We start from the raw sequence: 23,227 nt of genomic DNA, 5'->3' as shown, positions 1-23,227 counted from the left end.
GGCTTCCCAGTTGCTGCTTCTCACTGCAACAAACAAACCAAACCAAACCCAGGAGAGGCGTCTGCCTACACACCATACATTTAAAGCACATGGCTTCGCCCAAAGAATTCTGGGAGCTGTAGATTACCCTTCGCAGTTCCCAGCACCCTTAACAACGTCCAGTTCCCAGAATTCTGTGGGAGAAGTCACGTGCTTTAAATGTGCACAAGTGAGTATTTCCACCACAAAGGAGTTGCTTAGGAACTGGGTGGTGCTAAAAGGCAACCCAAATGTGGGGAGTGTACTCAGAAGGGTACGGTGAGGAAGATCCTTTTGGGGCTCCCCCCTTTGCCCCATGTATGACTTCAGGGACAGCCAAGGTGGGGCCCTCCAGAAGCCATTGAACTTCAGCTGCTACCCGCACCTGCAGCCAGCAACCATTAGGGATGATGGGAGTTGTAGACCAGTAACTCAAGGGCACCCTGTTGGCTACTGCTGGTCCTACTGTGACTGATAACAATAGTTCAGAACAGCATCACTTCCTGTCTGTTCCATCATAGCTCTCTCTCTCACTCTCTCTGTGTATATATACCTACAAACACACACCATTAACTCAGTATAGATGTCTAATGTTCTCCACTTGTAAAGATGAGAAATTTTAAAAATCACTATAATTTTGTAGAATAATTATAATGTAAGGTTGTTTATAATACAAAGGTCTTTGAGCTGTTCAGACTCTTGATTCCTTTTTCCCCACTTGTAGTGGTGGCGTGAGCTGGGGTGGGTTGGGGTGTGGGTGTGGCGAAGGACCATGGCTCAGCGGTCCTGTCTGAAACTTTGGAGAGCTGCTGCCAGTCAATGTAGACAATACTGAGCAGGATGGACCAATGAACCGACTCGGTATGAGGCAGCCTATATGATACCAGCTAGTGAAGGAATTGCAGAGCAGTGTTTCTGGAGCTCAGCAGAGCCTATCTAGTGACATCATCACAGGAGAACCTCCCAACGGACAACTGTGTCCCATGAGAATCAGGACACTTCCAGGCATTTGCCATTGGGGGGGTGGGATTCAATCACATACTGGCGATTTCAGGGTGCACAACTGATGTTGAATTGGTGCTCTTCCACAATCAACCTGTCTCTTCGCCCCACCCATCAAAACGAATGTGTTGTGATAAGGAAGGCCATGGGGAAAGGCACCGCAAAGTGCAGGACAATATTTGCTTGGTGTACCATCGTCTAACCTCCCCGTGCACAAATCAAAACAAATGTTTCATAACTAGCCAACATAATCTTGCTGCAAACGTTTTGCAAGTAAATCAGGTTGAACGCTCGATAAACAATTTGTTGAGAAGCAACCCCAGTTGCTTAGGGGAGGTCCATTTGAATTTTCTGCCTCAGGCACCAAATTGCATTGCGCTGGCTCTGAGCAGCAGAGGAGGATGAGCAGAGACCGCTGGGCCAAGGGGGTGGATCAATGGGGAGAGTGAATCCACCCCATTCATATATTTAAAACACATCATCCAACACACATTTAAAGCACAGGATGTTCTTCTGTACATTAAGATTCAAAAGCCCATGTAAAATATGCAAAGGCCCAGGTGACAGTCCTAATGCATGCCATATGATCGCAAGCCTTTCCACCCAGAAGTCATTCCTGCTGTGTTCCAGGCAGCTTGCTCTCAAGTTAGTGCACTTACAATGGTGGCTTTATTAGGATGCAAAGTCTGCTGAACTCCGTGGTACATAAAATGTGTTGACCAGCTGAGTCCTCTGCCAGGACTCCTCATCTGTATAAAGGCCTGTATTTGCATACATTTGCAGTTAAGTATGAAATGAGAATTAAAAGCACCTCTGAGCACATGTAGAGAGCCTTTCCTCAGAGAGTAACTGCAGGCTCCTTGCTACTTACCACACATGCTAAATTAAAGAGCAAGGCTTTTACACAGGTCTGGGCCTCTGGCACCTACACAACCCCTCAGTTTTCCTTGAGAACACAATAATCTATCTGGGAGTGAAGCTTCTCCAAGCTGATAGCTTACGGGGGTGTTTTGTACACCACCCAGAAATTCAAACCAGCCTTTCACCACTGCTAGAGTTGCCAACTGACCAGGCGGGGGGGGGGGGGGAGAGCACGAAGTTTGCTCTGTGCCTTTAATGCTGCTGTTGTGCTGTGAATATTGTTAGGTGACCCACACGGAGATAAGTGTCATCAGCTGCTAACATCTGCGCATCAAACTATTGTTAAAGACACAGTTACAGTGGCTGGTTGAAAAAGCTGGCGATTCTAAACTGCTCTGTGTGGGCTGAATGTATATTGCCCAAGTTGGAACAGTTTTACTTGCTTTTATCATTGCAATAGTGTCATCTGTTTCTGTAATAACTGTATATATTACACTGGGACCTTATGCTGAAGAGTGGACAAGGAAGTTTATAATAAATAAAACAGAGAATGCCATTGCTGTAACCATTGGGTCATCCTCCCCTTTAACAGGTTGCAACTGGTTTGCTAGTCCAGCTCTCTCACCCCTTTGGGTAGATACATGTTCCCAGCCCACCCCCATTAAAGCAAGTACATGGTGATAAAACTCAACAGTGCTTTTCTAGCAGAACAGACCCAAAACGGGCTGTTTGCAATAAGAAAAGTGATTGTGGAGGGGGAAACAACATTTTACATCTGGTGTGCTCCCTCCACCGGTTTGGTAAATGGTATGTCCACACGATTAACCACAATCCACATCAATCCTAGATGTGTTTTGTTGTTGTTTTTAATGAAATGTGCTACATTTTGATGCATTCCTCCCCAAACCCACTTAAATCTGAATTGGAAAAAGTTAGCTGCGTTTTAAGCCTGTAATGTGCACATAGCCTAAGACTAACCGTTTGATGGGGGTGGCATCCAGCTTTTGCACACACAAACGCTCAGCCAACAGAAGAGCTCAGATGCCCTTTTATCACCAGTGTCTTCAGCGATTACCTCTGGGGAAGGTTGCTTCCTTCCTGATGGAGAGGGGGGCTGATCAAAAGGAATCCTCAGCACCTGTGCCCTGGGAAAGTGGCTCAAGCCGCCCCCAGAAGGTGGGAGCAGGTATAAACAGGAGCTTCAGAGTAAGCTGAAAGGCTGGTGTCTACTTTCTTTCTGAACTGGAAGCCGAGAGCGTCAATATGTGGTTGCAGAAGAGGAGCTTGGTGGTATTTGCCTGGAGTTTGGTGGTTGCTTCTGCTGCTGCTCAAAGTGGTAAGTTGCATCATCTTTTCTCCTGCAAATTGCATTTCTCTCCTTGCGTTGGGAAGGGCTGCTGGGCTTGCATCTCCTTTGCTGTGGGTTTTGAGGCTTGAGGGGGTGACCATGGGTATCTCTTCTTACTCTCTGTCCTCTACAAGCCTCTGAGGGAGGCTTATATTGAAAACAATAGGGCTGAGGCCCTCCAGTGGCTAGTGTGGGCTGAGAAGGCACTTGAACCCAGAACTGCCCCTCTCCTACCCTTGCATCTAGACCTGTTTTGTTCCTGCATTTCAAAATATCGTTATGGCATTATTATTGCATTTATACCCTATCTACAAAAGTACACAGGGCAGCTTACCTAAAATCTATAAACCAATACAGTGGTACCTCAGGTTAAGTACTTAATTCGTTCCAGAGGTCCATACTTATCCTGAAACTGTTCTTAACCTGAAGCACCACTTTAGCTAATGGGGCCTCCCACCGCCGCAGCTGCACGATTTCTGTTCTCATCCTGAAGCAAAGTTCTTAACCTGAAGCACTATTTCTGGGTTAGCGGAGTCTGTAACCTGAAGCGTATGTAACCTGAGGTACCACTGTGTTTAAAAGCAACATCCACATTTTTTGGGGGGTGGGGTGCACATTACAAAATAAGGAGCCCTATGGGATTGTGTGCTTTATTTATTCTGTGGCTCAAATTTCTCCTGCCAGCCTTGACCAGATGAGAGGAACCTTAGACTCGGGGGCCAAATCTGGCTCTCCAAGCCTCTCTGTCTGGCCCTTGGAACTCTCACCAGGCCACACCCCTTCACTGGCCCTGCTTTGTACCCTCCTTGAGTGGTTATTGCCTGGCTGGAATGTGTCCTTGAACACCAGTAATGCCCCTTGCTTGCCCAGAGGCAAGTGTGTGTAGAAGTTAAATTACTGCACAAAGGTAACATCCGCATCCATTGGCCCGCTCACTTTTGCCTCCACACTTGCCCACCACTGGCATGTGGCCCCCAGAAGGGTATCTATGAGGGAATGTGGCCCTCGTTCTGAAAAAGGTTCCTTGCCTCTTCTCTTAACCAAGGCTTGAAACCAGGGTCTGGGGCTGTTTCCAGCATTTTGGAGGAGGAATCTCATCAGCCTTCACTGTGGTTAGCACTGATGCAACAGGGAACTGTGGTTAAGAGTAGCGGCGTAGTGTGAAATTCAAAGACTATTTAGTTAAATATGTTAAGATAATTTAATTGGAAAAGCTTTCAAATACCAGATAGGCTTAGAATTTAAATATGTAATGTTAGAGATTAATCTGTTTAAAGTTAAAATAGAAAGAAAGAAAGATGGTAAGTGATTAAGTTAATTTTATGAGAAAATTGGTTTTGGAAAACTGTTAAAATGATATACACTGAAATTCAACTAGGGGGATTTGAGGAAGTCACTTAACAATGTTACTAAGATTGGTTTAAATACAGCTGAGATTTATGTTTGTTTGTTTGTTTGTTTGTTTGTTTAATTTTTTTTGGAAAATCAATAAAAAAATTTGGAAGGGAAAAAAAGAGTAGCGGCATAGAGGCCCAGCTCCTTCCTGCAATCTGCCTGTGATTACAAGCCTTTTAGGTATCTGTCGGCTCTGACTCTTCTCCCTCCCACTGCAGTACCTGCACCTTCCATGCCCTATAAATGCAACAGGACCAGCATCCATCTAGTGGTCAAGATGGACCCTTGGGACACAGGTCTCAGGCTGGAACAGCAATATCTGCACCTCGGCCGCTGCTCCCCTTCCTTTGAGGACAACCGGCAGGGCGTCTTCCACTTCCAGTACCACTTTAAGGAATGTGGCTTTGCACGGCTGGTGAGTTTCTGAGGGGCCAGGATTTTGCAGGCTGCTGTGGTGACTTGCCAGTCACTCAGGAGGTGGCTGAAGAATGTTGCTCGTAGAACGGAAGGTAGGGACCCCAACAGTAAGGTAAAGGTAAAGAGACCCCTGACCATTAGGTCCAGTCGTGACCGACTCTGGGGTTGCGGCGCTCATCTCGCTTTATTGGCCGAGGGAGCCGGCGTACAGCTTCCGGGTCATGTGGCCAGCATGACTAAGCCGCTTCTGGCAAACCAGAGCAGCACACGGAAACGCCGTTTACCTTCCTGCCGGAGCGGTATCTATTTATCTACTTGCACTTTGACGTGCTTTCAAACGGCAAGGTTGGCAGGAGCAGGGACCAAGCAACGGGAGCTCACCCCGTCGCGGGGATTGGTGGCGCCAAAGCCAATGTCAGAATGATTAGCAAATTTTTGTTTTGTGCTCCTCCTCCTCCTTTTCCCTGTGAATTCTAAAAAGGCAGCACTGAGAATAAGGAGGCGGGGCTTCCAGGTGGAAAAATCAAAATTAGAGACTGAACTGTTAGAATCCAGTACTAAGAATTTGTCAAAAATGTATAACTTGCTGCTGAAATGGAATACACAAGATGAAATGGTTAAATCAACTATGATTAAATGGGCTCAGGACATTGGTCATAATATTTTGTTCGCTGACTGGGAAAAGTTGTGGACCACCGGGATGAAATTCACGGCATGTAATGCCTTAAGAGAAAATATAATGAAAATGATTTATAGGTGGTACATAACCCCAGTCAAGCTTGCAAAGATCTACCACTTGCCTGACAATAAATGTTGGAAATGTAAGGAAAAGGAAGGTACATTTTTTCACCTCTGGTGGACGTGCCCGAAGATTAAGGCATTCTGGGAAATGATTTATAATGAACTGAAAAAGGTATTTAAATATACCTTCCCTAAGAAACCAGAGGCCTTTCTCTTGGGCATTGTCGGCCAAGGGGTGTTAAAGACAGATATAACTTTTTTTATGTATGCTACAACAGCAGCTAGAATACTCATTGCAAAGTACTGGAAGACACAGGATCTACCCACACTGGAAGAATGGCAGATGAAGGTGATGGACTACATGGGCTTGGCAGAAATGACGAGCAGAATCCGAAACCAGGGAAAAGAAGCGGCGGAAGAAGAATGGAAAAAGTTTAAGGACTATTTAAAGAAATATTACAAAATTAATGACAGCTAGAATGATGTTGGACTAAAGTAAATGGTTACTATTAGTAATGGTTAAGACAAGGAGAATAAGGATGATTAGCTTAAATTTATAGCAAAATAAGGGAAGATTTGCTGAACAATTGATTAGAATTTGGAATACAGAAACGGGAGGCATGAGGAAGTCGAAGAAGAAAGGTTTAAGAAATTAGGACATGAAAAATACAAATACAAAATGGGCTGCGTTAAAATAAATTTCTATATCTAGATGCAAAGTCAGAAATTTTGACAACTGACTTCTCTTTCACGCCATACATTTAAGCATCACATTTCCACTTTAAATAGTCATGGCTTCCCATAAAGTATTTTGGGAACTGTAGTTTATTAAGGGTGCTGGGAGTTGTGAAGCGACCCCCCTATTCCCCCTCACAGAACTACAATTCCCAGAGTTCCCTGGGAGGAGAGGTTGAGCTGAAAGCCATTCTAGCTATTGTAGCTCTGAGAGGGGAATTTGGGGGGAGGTGGGGTCTCTTGGCAACTCTTGACACCCTTCATGAACTACAGCTCCCATAATTTTTAGGGGAAGCCACAATTGCTTAACGCGGTATGATGCTGCTTTCAACATATGGTGTCAATGTGGGCTTTTGCTGAGCATCCATTATTTAGATGCTAATGTCTCAGTTTTTTATTCTTGCAGATCTGTGGCGCAATGGTAGAGTATTCTAGTAGCCAGGTCTAATGTCTCAGTTTTTTATTCTTGCAGATCTGTGGCGCAATGGTAGAGTATTCTAGTAGCCTGGTCTACAGGCCGCCATCCACCCAGTCCGATCTCTACAGCAGGAGTCCTTTCATGGAGAGGATTAACTGTACCGAATATGAGTAAGCACTGCATGTGTGGACATGGGAAAGGCAATTTGGGGTGAAGAGGATGGATGTCAGAAGTAGAGCTGAAGTTGTGAATCCAAACACGTCTCTGTTAAGAGTTCAGCTGTGGGAGGAATGTTCCTGTAAAGTTTTTTTTCCCTTTTGCAGTAGAAATTTGCTAAGAATATACGTACAGTCTGATATCTGCAAAAGCCACCAGGAAAGCTTCCTGTTGGTGTAACGCAGCATTCTTAAGGCAGCAAATTGATTTTAAAAAAACAAAAACCTCATATAGTAGTTCTTAAAAGCATGTGGGTTACTTCCTTAGAGCAGGAGGGGGGACAAATTAATAATAATAGATATATTATTTCTACCCTGTCCATCTGGCTAGGTTTCCCAAGCCACTCTGGGCGGCTTCCAACCAAAAATTAAAATACATTAAAACATCAGTCATTAAAAACTTCCCTTAACAGAGCTGCCTTCAGATGTCTTCTAAATGTCATATACAGTGGTACCTTGGGTTAAGTACTTAATTCGTTCCAGAGGTCCGTTCTTAACCTGAAAATGTTCTTAACCTGAAGCACCACTTTAGCTAATGGGGCCTCCTGCTGCTGCCATGCTGCCGGAGCAAGATTTCTGTTCTCAACCTGAAGCAAAGTTCTTAACCTGAAGCAATATTTCTGGGTTAGCGGAGTATGTAACCTGAAGTGTATGTAACCTGAGGCGTTTGTAACCTGAGGCACCACTGTAGTTGTTTATTTACTTGACATCAGATGGGAGGGCGTTCCACAGGGTGGGTGCCACTACCGAGAAGGCCCTCTGCCTGGTTCCCTGTAACCTCACTTCTCACAGTGAGGGAACTGCCAGAAGGCCCTCGGAGCTGGACCTCAGTGACTTGAGGCTGCCATCTTATACACAGTTAGCTGGGAATGGAGGGAGCCAGGTCAGGGAAGGGTGACTTGGGGCATGTTTGGAAGATTTCTCAGAATGGTAGAGTTGTCGGGGCCCCCTGCAATGCAGGAATCGCAGCTAAAGAAGCCATCCTGCCTCTGTTTTAAAACCTCCAAGAGAGTCCACCAGCTTCTGAGGTACAGTGGTACCTCGGGTTAAGAACTTAATTCGTCCCGGAGGTCTGTTCTTAACCTGAAACTGTTCTTAACCTGAAGCACCACTCTAGCTAATGGGGCCTCCTGCTGCTGGTGCACTATTTCTGTTCTCATCCTGAAGCAAAGTTCTTAACCTGAGGTAATATTTCTGGGTTAGCGGAGTCTGTAACCTGAAGCGTCTGTAACCTGAAGTGTCTGTAACCCGTAGTTCCAGTCCACCGTTTGAACAGTTCTTAACCTCAGAAAGTGCTTCCTAATGTTTAATTAAAATATGCAAGTGAATTGTAAGGCTCCCATGCTCTCTCCAACCTCATGAAAATAAGCCCAGTTGCGCTGCGACTTGGAACTTCGAAGTGGTAAATGCACAGCGCATGGCTCGTCGCTTCACTCCCCTAGTCCACATTGAGGTGGCTCGCTGTAACACTCGCAAGGAGAGACTGACTCTCTTCTCTTCCAGCGCAGGGCGCTTGACGACGACTCCTCCACAAGTGACAACGGTCACCGGCCATCTTTCTGCTTCCAGTGGACTAATGTTCACCGGCACTTTAATGAATGGTAAGCAACAGGATCCAGCTGGGCAGTAGGCGGAGCTAGATGCATTGATAGGTGGGGCCAATGATAGGCGCAGCCTCCTAATTCCAGTGGCATGTGTGATCGAACTGTGATAATTCTGCCTGGTTGCTGGATGGAGAAGTATAATATTCTCTGGGAGGCATCTGGTTAAATTTTACTTGGAGCAGGCACACTGAAATTAACAGACCTAACTTAGACCCCCTCTGTATTATATACATTTAGAGCAGTATCGTACCACTTTAAACAGCTGTGGCTTCTCCCAGAGCGTTCAGGGAACTGAGAGTTAAGAAGGACCTTCATTTCCCTCCCCGAACTACAGTTTCCAAGAGTTCCCTGGGAAGAGAAGATGATTGTTCAACAAGCCTGAGAATTGTAGCTCTGGGAGGGAAACAGGAGTCTTCAAATTATGCTTGACACCTTTAACAAACCACAGCTCCCAAGATTCTCTGGAGGAAACCATTGCCTTTTAAAGTGAAGAGTCGGTGTGATGCAATGCTGGAGTTTGGTTAGAGTGCCTGACCAGGACCTGAGAGACCAGGCTTTGAATCCTTACTTGGCCGTGAGTCTCACTGGGTGACCCTGGGCCAGTCTCTGCCTAAATGCAATGTAATAATAATAATAATAATTAATAATAATATTTTATTTATATCCCGCCCTCCCCAGCCGAAGCCAGGCTCAGAGTGGCTAACAGTAAAATAATACAGCATTGTGAAATCAATTCATTATAAAATCAGTTCAAATCAAATTAATGGCAACCATTGGGCTAGAGTTATGTGAGGATTACCAGAGGAGGGGGTCAGGCTGTGCCTTGGCCAAAGGCCTGGTGGAACAGCTCTGTCTTGCAGGCCCTGCAGAAAGATGTCAAGTCCCGCAGGGCCCTAGTCTCTTGTGACAGAGTGTTCCACCAGATCGGAGCCGCAGCCGAAAAAGTCCTGGCTCTGGTTGAGGCCAGCCTAACCTCCTTGTGGCCTGGGACCTCCAAGATGTTTTTGTTTGAAGACCGTAAGGTCCTCCGTGGGACATACCAGGAGAGGCAGTCCCGTAGGACATGTAATAAGAGTGCTATAAATGTATCGTGCAGATTGGGCCTTCGTAATGTCCATTATTTCCAGTGGGTCTGCTCATGAGCAGTTGAATGCCACCCTCTGAGTTGCATCTGGGGAAATATAGCCAGCTGTAGAGTCTTGCCCTTTCTTCCACCTTGCTCTGCCCACCCCTGGCATGTGCCCACCCTCAGAGGGTTCCCCCAAGAGAATGCAGGAAACTGTTTCCCCTCGTTGCTCCTAAAAGCGCTGCCTCTCCTGTCTTTGCAGAGGACTTCAGCGCCCCCTCATCCTCCAGCGTCTTCCCCCTGGGCTCTCAGATCCACATTCAGTTTGCTGTACAGCGTTCTTTCCACCAGCCTTTGCAGGTTTTTGTGGACGAGTGTGTGGCTGCCACAACTCCAGACCTGAGCACATTGCCCCAGAGTTACGTCGTCATTGCAAACCATGGGTGAGTCTGCACTGTGGGGGGTTTTGAGTTCTGTGGATGGAAGGGGAACAGCCTTACCAAGCTTACCAAATAGTTTTGGAAAACTGCTACAATGATTTATATGGAAACTCAGCCAGGGGGAATCGAAGTCACCCAACAATGTTAACAAAAGGGGAATTATTACAGTAAGGATAAATGTTTGTTTGTTTGTTTGTTGACATTTTCTTTTTATGTTTGTGGATTTGCTTGTTATAAATTTGGAAAACTAATAATTTTTTTTTGAAAAAAAATAAAATAAGCTACCTCACAGGGTTGTTTGGAGGGTGAAATGCAAGGGGGGCCCTCTGCCTGCCACCCCTGGAGAAAAGATGGGATATTAATGGCATCAATCCATAATAAACTTAAGTGCCAGGTTATTTTTTGTTTCAAAAGCTGCCAGTGTCGCCTGGATTTTTGCACCGAGAGACAATTGTGTAGCATCTGCTAAAAAAAAAACTTTGGATGCATTTTGTCCTCCGAATGAGATGTGCTTTTTAAAACATATATTTCTTGTTGGGGTTTGGGCAGGTGCCTTGTTGACAGCAGGGTTGCAAATTCCCGGTTCCTCCCTAGACAGACTCCGGAAGTGCTTCATCTTTCTCTGCAAGCCTTTGAATTTGTTGAGATAGGTACTGATGTAAGTAACTGAACTCTTAATAGGCCTTGGGCCAGTATTTTCTGAAATAACCTCCAATTTTGCAATCTCATCCGCTGTTCAGCAGGCAGTTGTCGACTCATTAATCCATGCTTTGTGTAGCCTCAGGGCTAGGAACCTGTTTGAATGGAGGCGGAACTCGGCTCCCAGTACTACATTCTGTACTTTTGCATCATGCCCGGGAAGCCACCTTATTCTGAGTCACACCGTTGGCTCATTAAGCTGACTGGCAGTGGCTCTTCAGGGTTTTGAGCACCCGGCATTCCCAGCTCTTATTTGGAGATGTGAATAGCTATGATGACCCTAGGTTTGAGTAGCTGTTACCCAGTTTGTGGGGCACTCCAAAACATGGGAGTTTTCACTGCAAAACGCTGCAAAAATATTGCAAGACTTCGGCACTGGTTTGAAGGGATTTGGACAGCATATGCATTGGCTCCTAGTACATTTCCGAGCACAGTTCAAAGTGTTGGTGCTGACCTTTCAAGCCCTAAACGGCCTCAGCCCAGTATACCTGAAGGAATGTCTCCACCCCCATTGTTCAGCCCGGACACTGAGGTCCAGCTCCAAGGGCCTTCTGGTAGTTCCCTCATTGCAAGAAGTGAGGTTACAGGGAACCAGGCAGAGGGCCTTCTCGGTGGTGGCGCCCGCCCTGTGGACGCCCTCCCATCAGATGTCAAGGAAATAAAGAACTATCTGACTTTTAGAAGACATCTGAAGGCAGCCCTGTTTAGGGAAGTTTTTAATGTTTGAAGTTTTATTCGGTTTTTAGTGTTCTGTTGGGAGCCGCCCAGAGTGGCTGAGGAAACCTAGCCAGATGGGCGGAGTATAAATAATAATAATTTTAATATTATTTTTGGGGTGTTAACTATGAACCCCATGTTTGTATCAATTACTCCATTTGTGGGGTTCTGCAAAACTTGGACTTATCACTGCAAAATGCCGCAAAGTGACTGTGAAACTTGGGTTTGGAGGGGGTCCCAAATTTTGGTGTTTGCAGTTAATAAACCTGATGGTGGGGATTGAACCCGGGACTTCTTGCATTCAACATGCAATAGACCACTTTTGGTAATGCTTGTGCAAGGAGACTCTCAGCTTGCACCTGTGTCTGAGGGTCTCACTGGTACTGCATGGAAGCACCCTTCAAAATAAGGGGTTATGCCATGGGTAGGCAAACTAAGGCCCAGGGGCCAGATCCGGCCCAATTGCCTTCTAAATCCGGTCCACAGATGGTCAGGGAATCAGCGTGTTTGTACATGAGTAGAATGTGTGCTTTTATTTAAAATGCATCTCTGGGTTATTTATGGGGCATAGGAATTCGTTCATATTCTTTCCCAAAATATAGTCCGGCCCCCGACAAGGTCTGAGGGACAGTGGCCCGGCCCCCTGCTGAAAAAGTTTGCTGACCCCTGGGTTATGCAGTATACGACATCCATGTCCGGAAGCCACAAGCCATGGCAGTACTGGTCTTGGGCGGTGCCAGGGACCCCTTCCAGATGTTCTAGTATTGCAGGGGGTCTGCAGGTGGTGGATTTACCCTACTTTATTAGTTCTGTGGTGCTCGGGCACAACGCTACCACATTGTTGCTTGGAGGGGCTGTAGTGTATCAAAGAGAAGGATGTCCTCTTCAAAACTTTTGTAGGGATGTGTGGCGTTGAAGGCATGTGTAGATATTTTATAATTTATTTTATACTTGATAAAACGACTTCTAAGCAGTTTACAAGTGAGCGGTGTAACTGTTAGTCATAGAATTTTAGAGGTGGAAGGGACCCCAAGAGTCATCTAGTCCAACCCCCTGCAATGCAGGAATCTCAGCTAAAGCATCCCTGACAGACGGCCTTCCAACCTCTCCTTAAAAACCCCAAATGAAGGAGAGTCCACAACCTCCCAAGGGAGACCGTTCCACTGTCAAACAGCTCTTGCTGCCAGAAAGTTCTTCCTGATGTTTAGTCGGAATCTCCTTTCTTGTAACTCGAAGCCATTGGTTCCAGTCCTTCCCTCCAGAGAAGGAGAAAACAAGCTTGCTCCATCTTCCATGTGACAGCCCTTCAGACATTTGAAGATGGCTATCATATCTGCTCTGTTTCCTCTTTTTAAGGCTAGACACACCCAGCTCCTTCAACTGTTCCTCAGCAGGCTTGATTTCCAGACCCTTGAGCAGGCTTCCTCTACCTCGGCCCTCCAGATGTTTTGAGACTACAATTCCCATCATCCCTGACCACTGGTCCAGCTAGCTAGGGATCATGGGAGTTGTAGGCCAAAAACATCTGGAGGGCCGAGGTTGAGGAGGCCTGCTCTTGAGCATCTTGGTTGCCCTCCTCTGCAGCAACAAATACAGTGGTACCTTGGGTTAAGTACTTAATTCATTCCGGAGGTCTGTTCTTAACCTGAAACTGTTCTTAACCTGAAGCACCACTTTAGCTAATGGGGCCTCCAGCTGCCGCCGCGCCGCTAGAGCATGATTTCTTTTCTCATCCTGAAGCAAAGTTCTTAACCTGAAGCACTATTTCTGGGTTAGCAGAGTGTGTAACCTGAAGCGTATGTAACCTGAAGCGTATGTAACCTGAGGTACCGCTGTAATAGTTAAGCATGGTCGTGCATGACTGTCCCAGGAGCACAATCTATTCCTCTTGCAGGTGTATCTTCACTGCCAAGTTTTAGTCTGGGACCCAGCTGTACCCGCCGACCACATGAGGAAGGCCTGCTCGTTTCACAGAGATACGAACAAGTAAGGAATGTGGGGAATGGTTGTTTGTTAGAGGTTTTTGCCGAAGGGATCTGTGAGTGGTGAGTCTTTTGGCTAGTGGGTGTTGAGTAAGACCAATACTGAGAGGCTCGTTCCAGACCCTCCAAGTGTCCCTATTTTCCAGGGATGCCCATGATTTAGAGAAGCTGTCCCGGTTTCTGATTTGATCTCGGAATGTCCCGCTTTTCCTTAGGATATCCCTATATTCATTGGAGAAATGCTGGAGGGTATGGAGTTATCCGCCCCCTGAGCTGTCCGAAGGCAATCCTGTATAGGGAAGTTTCCTTAATGTTTTATGGTGGTTTTTATATATGTTGGAAGCTTACCAGACTGACTGGGGCAACCCAGTAAGATGTGTGGGGTATAAATAGTAAAATTATCATTATGGAATGGGATGTCCCTATTTTCATCAGAGAAATGTTGGAGGGTATGTCATTCCAGGGATGTCGGACTATATGTGTGTGTGTGTGTGTGTGTGTGCGCGTGTGTGCGCGCGCACGCACACACACACACACACACACACACAATGGGCAGGCCCTCAATTTCAATTTCAGATTTAAAAAATGTTCCATGGGCGTCTATGACTTGCTCCGAAATAACAAGCTGGCAAAGAGCCTGTTTCAGGCCCTGCTGTACTAGGAAAGGAGGGTTCAATGCAAAATCTGCAGTTGCTGTGGAAACCCAATTTGGTACATCGCTGAGAGATCATCCCCTATGAGCCAGTGGCAGGGGGACCTCATTCCTTCATATGCAGCCTTCTGAGGGGTGGGGGTGGGGGTGGGGGGAGAGGCAAGTGGTGGGTGGGGCCAGAGGCAAAAGTGGGTGGAGCAACTGCTTTTTGGAATGGATGCTGTCATTCCAAGCCATTCAAAAGAGGTTTCTGCACACAGATACCCCTCTCCAGGCCAGGCAAGCAAGAGGCAGGATCACAGTTCCGGGGACACATTCCGGTTGGGCCCAGCCCCTTTAAGAGGGTGTGGATCAGGGCCAGTGAAGGGAATGGCCTCTGGAGCAGGCAGAAGCCTGGGGTTCCCCAACCCCTGACGTAAGCAGACGCTGCATCAGAAGGAAGTTCCCAGAGACATGAGGCTTGCAGTCAGAGCCTGTAAGCAAGAATAAATCAGTTTCATATCATCCTAATGCCTGGTGAAAGAATAAATCCAGCATGCGTATGGATACTGTGAGGTCTGTGACTTTTGCAAGCCTCATCCACACTTTCCTTTGCTCCATGTTTTCTGGACTTTCTAGGTCCTTTTCTTTTTCTTCTTCATTTTTTGTCCCATTGCTTTCTCTGGGAAAACCCACATTTTTTTCCTGCTGAATTGGAGCAAACGGCATGCAGCAGAAAACCCAACTGCCGCCTGTGTCAATTCAGCAGTAAAATGCGGGTTTTCCCAGATGAAAGTGGTAGAATAAAAAGAACCTGCTTAGTCACAGACCTGGAAAGCATGCAGCTGTGCCTATAAATGCCGCGCAAAAGCAAGTGTCAATGAGCCCTTGAATTCAAAAGTTGACGGCTTTTTTTCTCTCCACAGATGGGAGCTCCTAGATGATCCATCCAGTTCTGTGTGCAGCTGCTGTGACTCGACGTGTGGAGCGACTGGGTCTCGCCACCAGAGAGATCTGGAAGGTATCGCTACACCTTTTTAATTGTTTGTTTGTTTGTTTAATGCATCCCTGGAAATGGACAGGGCAGCGATTGAACTGGTCGTACCAAAATCTGCATCCATCACTTCTCTTCAGGTCTGTCTGTGGAAGCCCGTCCACGGCAATCGGACGTGGTGGTGACTCGTTTCACAGTTCAGAAACTGGCTCAAAATGGAGACCACGGAGAGCTGGATGCAAACGGCTCTCTTGCTGTCAGGAGGAGTCGCAAAGGTAAGGTAAGTCATCCAACGATATGCACTGGGCTAAAATCAAGGTGGTCTTATCTCTCTCTCTCCCTCTCTCCTCTCCCCCCCCCCCCTTTCTCTCTGTTTGTGTGTGTTTGTGTTATAATAAAAATTGCTCCCTTTCCCTTATGGGGTATTCCAGAGCTTGTAAGTGGGTTCCCTATTGGTAGGAGAAAGTACGGTAAGAGGCCATCCAGAGAATATTGAGAAGCAAAGCAGCTAGTAAGCCTGATCTTTATTGGACTGTTGCAACAGGGTCCCCACTTACCACACGCAGGAGGGAGGAGGAACCCTGAACAATGGTGCGCGAGCCCTTATACAGTGGTACCTCGGGTTAAGTACTTAATTCGTTCCAGAAGTCCGTTCTTAACCTGAAACTGTTCTTAACCTGAAGCACTACTTTAGCTAATGGGGCCTCCCACTGCCGCTGCGCCACCGGAGCACGATTTCTGTTCTCATCCTGAAGCAAAGTTCTTAACCTGAGGTACTATTTCTGGGTTAGCGGAGTCTGTAACCTGAAGCGTATGTAACCTGAAGTGTATGTAACCCGAGATACCACTGTACAGCTCAAAGGAGGACACCACTTATAGACCTTTGAAATTGTAGCCCAAGACCACCCGCCTAAAACATCATACATACATCACAGAAGGAGGCAATCTACAGCAGAAATCCTGCCTGCCAGAATACCTGATAATGGTCACTGATTGCATTAACTGGGCAGCCTGGATGGTGGTTAATACTTTATTTTTTTAAAAAAATAAATGTTTATTAGGGTTTTACAAATCAAAAGATTCATCATTTCAAATGTATCATTACCATAAACGAAGTTCACATAAAAAACAGAAACAACAAAAGAAACAAAGATATATAGCAAAAAAAGAAAAATCCACTTTCTTAAATTTATAAAATTCCATACCCCTCTGTCTTGACCTCCTCACATCCCCCTTTTTTGTATTCCTCTTTATTCCAATCAGGTTCAGCAAGTTCAAAACCTTATTTAAACCATACTTAATTTTATATTCTTCTAAATATTATGTCCCAGTTTTCCAATTGTTTTAGCCCATACCTCATCTTATATACTATGACATAATAATGTTCTGTTCATAACCCCTTGTCCTTTTTAACATTCTTCTTTTCGTTCACATTTAACCAAATCACACAAACCCTGTTACCTTCACTTCCCACATCATATTAACACTCAAACATTTTGCAGTATTTTTGTAAATAGTCCTTAAACTTTTTCCAGTCCTGTTCCATCAGTTCTTCTCCCTGGTCACGGATTCTGCCAGTCATTTCAGCCATCTCCATGTAGTCAATCACTTGCATCTGCCACTCTTCCACGGTGGGTAAATCTTGTGTCTTCCAATACTTGGCGAGAAGTATTCTTGCTGCTGTTGTTGCGTACATAAAAAATGTTCTGTCTTTCTTTGGCACCCATTGGCCAACTATGCCCAGAAGGAAGGCCTCTGGTTTCTTAGGAAAGGTAAATTTAAATACCTTCTTCAATTCATTATATATCGTTTCCCAGTAAGCCTTAACCCTTGGGCACGTCCACCAAAGGTGAAAGAATGTTCCCTCAGATTCTTTACATTTCCAGCACTTATTGTCAGGCAGGTGATAAATTTTTGCAAGCTTAACTGGGGTCATGTACCACCTGTAAATCATTTTCATAATATTCTCCTTTAAGGCAATGCATGCCGTAAACTTCATACCGGTGGTCCACAACTGCTCCCAGTCAGCAAACATAATGTTATGACCTATATCCTGCGCCCATTTAATCATTGCTGATTTAACCGTTTCATCCTGTGTATTCCATTTCAACAGCAAGTTATACATCTTTGACAAGATCTTAGTTTTTGGTTCTAACAGTTCTGTTTCCAATTTCGATTTCTCCACCTGGAAGCCAATTTTTTTGTCTAAATTATAGGCCTCTCTTATTTGATAATAATGAAGCCAGTCCCGCACTTTAATTTCTCAAAACTCTGCAGTTTCAATCTGTCACCTTCTTGTTCCAAAATTTCCCAATATTTTGGCCATTTGGCCTCCATATTGAGCTTTTTCTGTGACTTAGCTTCCATAGGTGACAACCACCTTGGGGTTTTACTTTCCAGCAAATCTTTATATCTTGTCCAGACATTAAACAGAGATTTCCTGACAATATGGTTTTTAAATGCCTTATGTGCTTTAACCTTGTCGTACCACAGATATGCATGCCACCCAAAAACATTATTAAAACCTTCTAAATCCAAAATGTCCGTGTTCTCAAGAAGCAGCCAGTCTTTTAACCAGCAGAATGCTGCTGATTCATAATACAATTTAAGGTCTGGCAGGGCAAATCCACCTCTTTCTTTTACATCAGTTAAAATTTTAAACTTTATTCTAGGTTTCTTGCCCGGCCAGACAAATCTAGAAATATCTCTCTGCCACCTCTTGAAACAATCCATCTTGTCCAAAATTTGCAAAGATTGAAACAAAAATAACATTTTTGGCAAAACATTCATCTTTATAGCTGCAATTCGACCCAACAAGGAAAGCTTCAAATTAGACCAAATTTCTAAGTCTTTTTTAACTTCTGACCAACATTTCTCAGAATTATCTTTAAATAAGTTCAAATTTTTCGCAGTCATATTAATCCCTAGGTATTTCACTTTCTTAACCACAGTTAAACCTGTTTCATTCTGAAACCTGTCCTTTTCCATTGGAGTTAAGTTCTTCTCTAATACTTTAGTTTTTGACTTATTTAAACTAAATCCTGCCACATGACCAAATTCTTTAATCAATTCCAAAGCTCTTTTCATACTAGATTCCGGCTCCTGTAGAGTCAAAACCAAATCATCTGCAAAAGCTTTCAATTTATATTGTTTGGCTCCGACCTGTATTCCTTTAATAGACCAGTCCCCTCTGATCATGTTCAGCAGCACCTCCAGGACCGAGATAAATAATAATGGAGAGATAGGGCAACCCTGACGTGTTCCTTTTTCTATCATAAAATCTTCAGTCACCACATTGTTTACAATCAATTTTGCTTTTTGTTCTGAATAGATTGCTCCTATACCATTTTCGAACCCCTGTCCCACTCCCATCCCTTTCAAATTTTTCTTCATAAAACTCCAAGAGATATTATCAAAGGCTTTCTCCGCATCAATAAATACTAACACAGCTTTCGTATTGATATTCATTTGCAACAACTCCAAAATGTCAATTATATTCCTTGTATTGTCAGATAAATGTCTGCCTGGAAGAAAGCCTGCCTGATCCTTGTGTATTACTTCCACTAACACTTTTTTGAGTCTGTTAGCTAAAATGTCTGCAAAAATTTTGTAATCCACATTCAAAAGGGAGATGGGACGGTAGTTCTTTAGTTGTGTCTTTTCAGCTTCTGTCTTAGGTATCAATGTGATGTATGCTTCTTTCCACGATTCAGGCACCTTTTTCCCTTCCAAAATCTCATTACACACCTCCTTTAATGGTTGGATTAAAAAATCTTTCAAAGTCCTATAATATTTGGAGGTTAGTCCGTCCGGTCCTGGAGATTTGCCCAATTGCATGTTCTGAATGGCACCTTCGATTTCTTGTTCTGTAATTTGATGATTCAATTTTAATTTATTTTCTGGAGATATTTTTTGTAATCCATTGGTTCTTAAAAATTGGTCTATCTCAGATTCTTTCTGCGGCCCTTGCGTATAAAGTTGTTTGAAATATCTCTGGAAACACCTTCTAATCTCCTCCGGGTTCTGTATATTTTTCCCATTAATCTCAAGATTTGTAATCGTATTTAACTTCTGTCTTTTTTTCAACTGCCACGCCAATAGTTTCCCACATTTATTGGCTGACTCAAAAGTCTTTTGTCTCATTTGTTTAATTTTCCATTCTACTTCCTCATTAATCAATTTCATATATTGCACCTGGTACAACTTAATTTCTCTTAAAATCTCTTTTGAGTTTGGTTTAACTCTTAACTTCTTCTCCCCTTCTTTTATTTTCTCCAAAATTTTCCCTTTTTTCTCATTTTGAGATCTCTTTTTTTATTGCATTCTGTTGAATCAAGAACCCTCTCATAACCGCTTTGCTTGCGTCCCAGATTGTTCTTTTTTCAACCGTGGTTCTCATATTTATTTCAAAATAGTCTTTCAAAGTCTTTTGGGCCTTCCTTACAATGTCTTGGTTTCTTAATAAGGTGTCATTCATCCTCCATCTAAAGGAACCGGTGAGTGTTAGTTTCATTTCCATCTTTACCGCATTATGGTCGGAGCAGGTTTTTGGGCAGATTTCCACCTTTTTTATCTTAGGTGCCAGACCTCTAGTTGTCCAAATTTGGTCGATCCTCGTCCATGTCATTTTGGCTTCAGAAAAGAACGTTCCTTCCCTACCTAGGGGGTTTTTGGTCCTCCAAATATCAATCAAGTCCATATTGTCAGTCAGTTCAAAAAAAGTTTTTGGTAGTCTGCCCTCTTTCGTTACAGTCTGTCTTTGTGCTTTGTCCATATTCGTAGATACCACTCCATTCATGTCTCCCGTCATAATAATGTTGTTATAGTCCATAAAGTCCATCAATGTCTCATGCAATTTCTTGTAAAACTCCGATTTCCCCTCATTTGGTGCATAAACTCCTAAAATCCAAAAAATTCTCTCCTTGTGTTTGAATTTCAATTGCCAAGATTCTTCCCTGTTCGTCTTTAAAAAGAAATTTTGGTCTCTTTTTAACCTTATCTGATGAGATAAATTCTTGGCCTAGTTTTTTGTTAATTAACACTTTTCTGTGCAGCCTTATCACGTGTGTTTCCTGCAAGCAGATTATGTCCAATTGTTCCTTTTTTAATAAATGAAAAACTTTCCTCCTCTTTTCAGGGGAATTCAAACCATGAATATTCCAGCTTAATAATTGCAGAGACATATTGAAGTAGTACTATTTTCCTCCTGTTGCTCCCAGAAGTGGCGTCTCTTTCTCAGAATCTTTCAATCCCCCAGGTGTGGGTGTTGGGCTTAATAATCCAGGTCCTAAGTCACTTGGCTCTTCGATCCCTTTCTGAATGTCTTCTCCGTAGTCCTTCAAAAATTTGTCCTTGTCTTCCACAGATTTAATTTTAACCTGATGGTGGTTAATACTTTAGTTCCTGAATCCAGGTCACAGGCTCACTCTATTCATACACAAATACGCCCTTAAGGCAGGATTGGTAAGGGAAAAGACAATGGGAAGGCTTTCCCCATTTGCCTCCCTTACTGCAGAGGAATATCTGAGGTCATTGGGAGAGTCAAAATGGCTTCAGGATTGCTCTCCTGTACTATTTCAGACACATGGTTCATATATTTAGATATGTGTGCATTTCTGAATATTTATTCTATATTTGAGACCTTAAAATCTTACAACAGTGTGTAGAGCCCTCAGTGGCTTGGGACCAGTGTACCTGAAGGTTAATTGAATTGGGCCCAGAAGTGAACTGGCAGCCATTTACCACTAGATAAATTGGGTGCTTTTGAATAGCTGAAAGCATGCCAGAAATGCTGGGAGGGGTGGTGATGGTAAGGGCTGTAACTCAGCGGCAGAGCACCTGCCTTTCTTGCAAATGGTCCAATCCTGGCATCTCTAGGTAATATTATAGAAATAAAAAACGCCCTCTCTGAAACCCTGGAGCATTGCTGCCGATCGGTGGAAGTGCTGAGCTAGATGAAGCAATGCTCTGACTCTATATTAAGCAGACTCCTAAGTTCTTTCTGTCTCTCTTTCGGCAGGTGGAAAACAAAATGTAATGCCGCCTGCTGTGGGTGCCCTTCTCCTGGAGCTGGCTGTGCTGGCTGTCCTGTCTCTGGGCTTCTGCTTCTACAACGGTTATCAGAAGAGACTCTGCCTACACCGCAGGGAAGTCGGGGACCTGATGACTCGGGCGCTGTTGAATGCTGAGCACAACTGTGGCAGCATTAATGCCAGTGTAGAATATGCTTGATTAAAAAATGAACCTTGCTTAGTTACACAGGACGGTGGTGTCTTAATGTACCCAGCGCTTTAAAGAAAAACAAAAACTTGTCAGTATGGAGGCAATGAGCCTATGCTGGTTTTAGAGCCCTTCTCTAATCCAGAAGATCTAGAGGTGATTTAAGAGTGGGAAGCAGTTGCTCTTTCTCTTTTGGGTCAACACTAGGGTTGCCATATTTTGGGCCTCATCCAGCTGACACTTCAGATGTTCTTCCTCGATTTCAATTCTTGAGTTTTCCAAGGCTCTCATCAGCACCTGAGCAGCTAAACAGAGTTCAGTATGACTGAAAAATCAGAAGCCATGGCGAGTGAAAGGTTAATATTGGGTTGGATGTGGGCTGTGAAGCTAGCGGGCAGGAATGTGAGATTTAGATTTTACCGGGAGAGACCTGGTCGTTGGACCCTTTAGTTTCCTTTCCGCTCCTATAAAAACTACAAAAGACATTCTCTTTTAAAGTTTAAATAACAAATACTTGCATTTGATTAAATATACAATGCAGATAGGTGTTACTTAATGTTGCTAATACATCTTACACACCATTGGTATGGCAATGCTCATTGATTTGGGGGGGGGCAGCCCTCTCAAATATTTTATCGGGGCCCCCCGAAGACCCCCTAAGCCTGAGACTCATGCATGTGGCACTAAACATTTGCACATGTACATTAGAGACAAGGTATTTATTTCTTCATTATCATTATCCCAATCTCTGAGCAGTCGGAGAATCTAGGGCAGGGGTCTGCAACCTAAGGCCCATGGGCCACAAGCGGCCCACGGGCTCGTTTAACTGGCCCACGAGCTGCCCACAAACCGAGCCGCCCACTCGGCAATTCCCAGCATGCTTTTGCAGCGCTGGAAATCGCGTCTGTGCAGACGCAGACACCAGAAATCACTGGTGTGGGCACAATCTGTCCATGCAGGGATCTGTGCTGGAGTGAACTGGAACTTTCCCAGGGTTTGGTTTCCTTTGAATGAAGGTCAGTGGAGACTATATCGTCTCTGGAAACGAACAGGATCTGTTCCGGAGCTCCATTCGCATCCTGAAGCGAACGCAACCCGCGTCTGTACGTGCATGGGCCGTGATTCGCCGCTTCTGCGCATGCGCGTGATGTCATTTTGACCATATGCGTGAGCGGCGAAACCTAGAAGTAACGCATTCCGTTAACTTCCGGGTCGCCACGGAGCGCAACCTGAAAACGCTCAACCTGAAGCAACTTCAACCCGAGGTATGACTGTACGGTTTTGTTTACACATATATGCAACCTGAGCATAAGACGGAGGGACTTGCAGCATCAACACCCCGAAATAACTTCCTTCTCCATTAGTCTCAGCTTTGTATCCAGCACAGAGCAAGTGTGTCTTGGCCTCCAACTCCCAGCCTGCTTCCAGCTCATCTCCTATACAATCCTCTGGCTTTTGTCCTCTTAGGGGTGTGAAGGCCCATCCATTTGCCTGGAGGGCCCCATCACTTGGTTTTAGCTTCTGTAACCTGGCTCATTATTTTGGGATGTTGATGGCGGTACTTAACTGGCACACCCTTGTCTCCAGAGACAGACAGATGCCAACCAATAAAGTCATTGCCTTACAAAGAAATGTGTCTGACTAAGGTACCAATATCCCAAAGGAGCAGAAAAGACTTTTTTTGTAAGAGACAACAGCAGCACGGATGCTACTAGCCCAGAGATG

At 44.6% G+C, this 23,227-nt stretch overlaps 1 protein-coding gene across 1 annotated transcript in view; it reads left to right on the top strand.

The window, feature by feature from the left end:
- Positions 1-2,643: 2,643 nt before the first annotated feature.
- LOC128403613 (uncharacterized) overlaps positions 2,644-23,227 on the top strand; it is a 32,851-nt gene continuing 12,267 nt past the window's right edge. Inside the window, exons 1-9 of the mRNA XM_053368544.1 lie at positions 2,644-3,217; positions 4,843-5,039; positions 6,990-7,105; positions 8,654-8,751; positions 10,083-10,263; positions 10,810-10,918; positions 13,571-13,662; positions 15,216-15,310; positions 15,424-15,558. Of these exons, the coding sequence (XP_053224519.1) occupies positions 3,145-3,217; positions 4,843-5,039; positions 6,990-7,105; positions 8,654-8,751; positions 10,083-10,263; positions 10,810-10,918; positions 13,571-13,662; positions 15,216-15,310; positions 15,424-15,558 (1,096 nt within the window). The 5' untranslated portion in view covers positions 2,644-3,144. The remainder of the gene's footprint in view (positions 3,218-4,842; positions 5,040-6,989; positions 7,106-8,653; positions 8,752-10,082; positions 10,264-10,809; positions 10,919-13,570; positions 13,663-15,215; positions 15,311-15,423; positions 15,559-23,227) is intronic.

Source organism: Podarcis raffonei, chromosome 16 (genome assembly GCF_027172205.1).
Source record: "Podarcis raffonei isolate rPodRaf1 chromosome 16, rPodRaf1.pri, whole genome shotgun sequence".
Lineage (NCBI taxonomy): Eukaryota > Metazoa > Chordata > Lepidosauria > Squamata > Lacertidae > Podarcis > Podarcis raffonei.
Note: the sequence above shows the minus strand (reverse complement) of the source record. Positions and strands in the feature narration are given on the sequence as shown.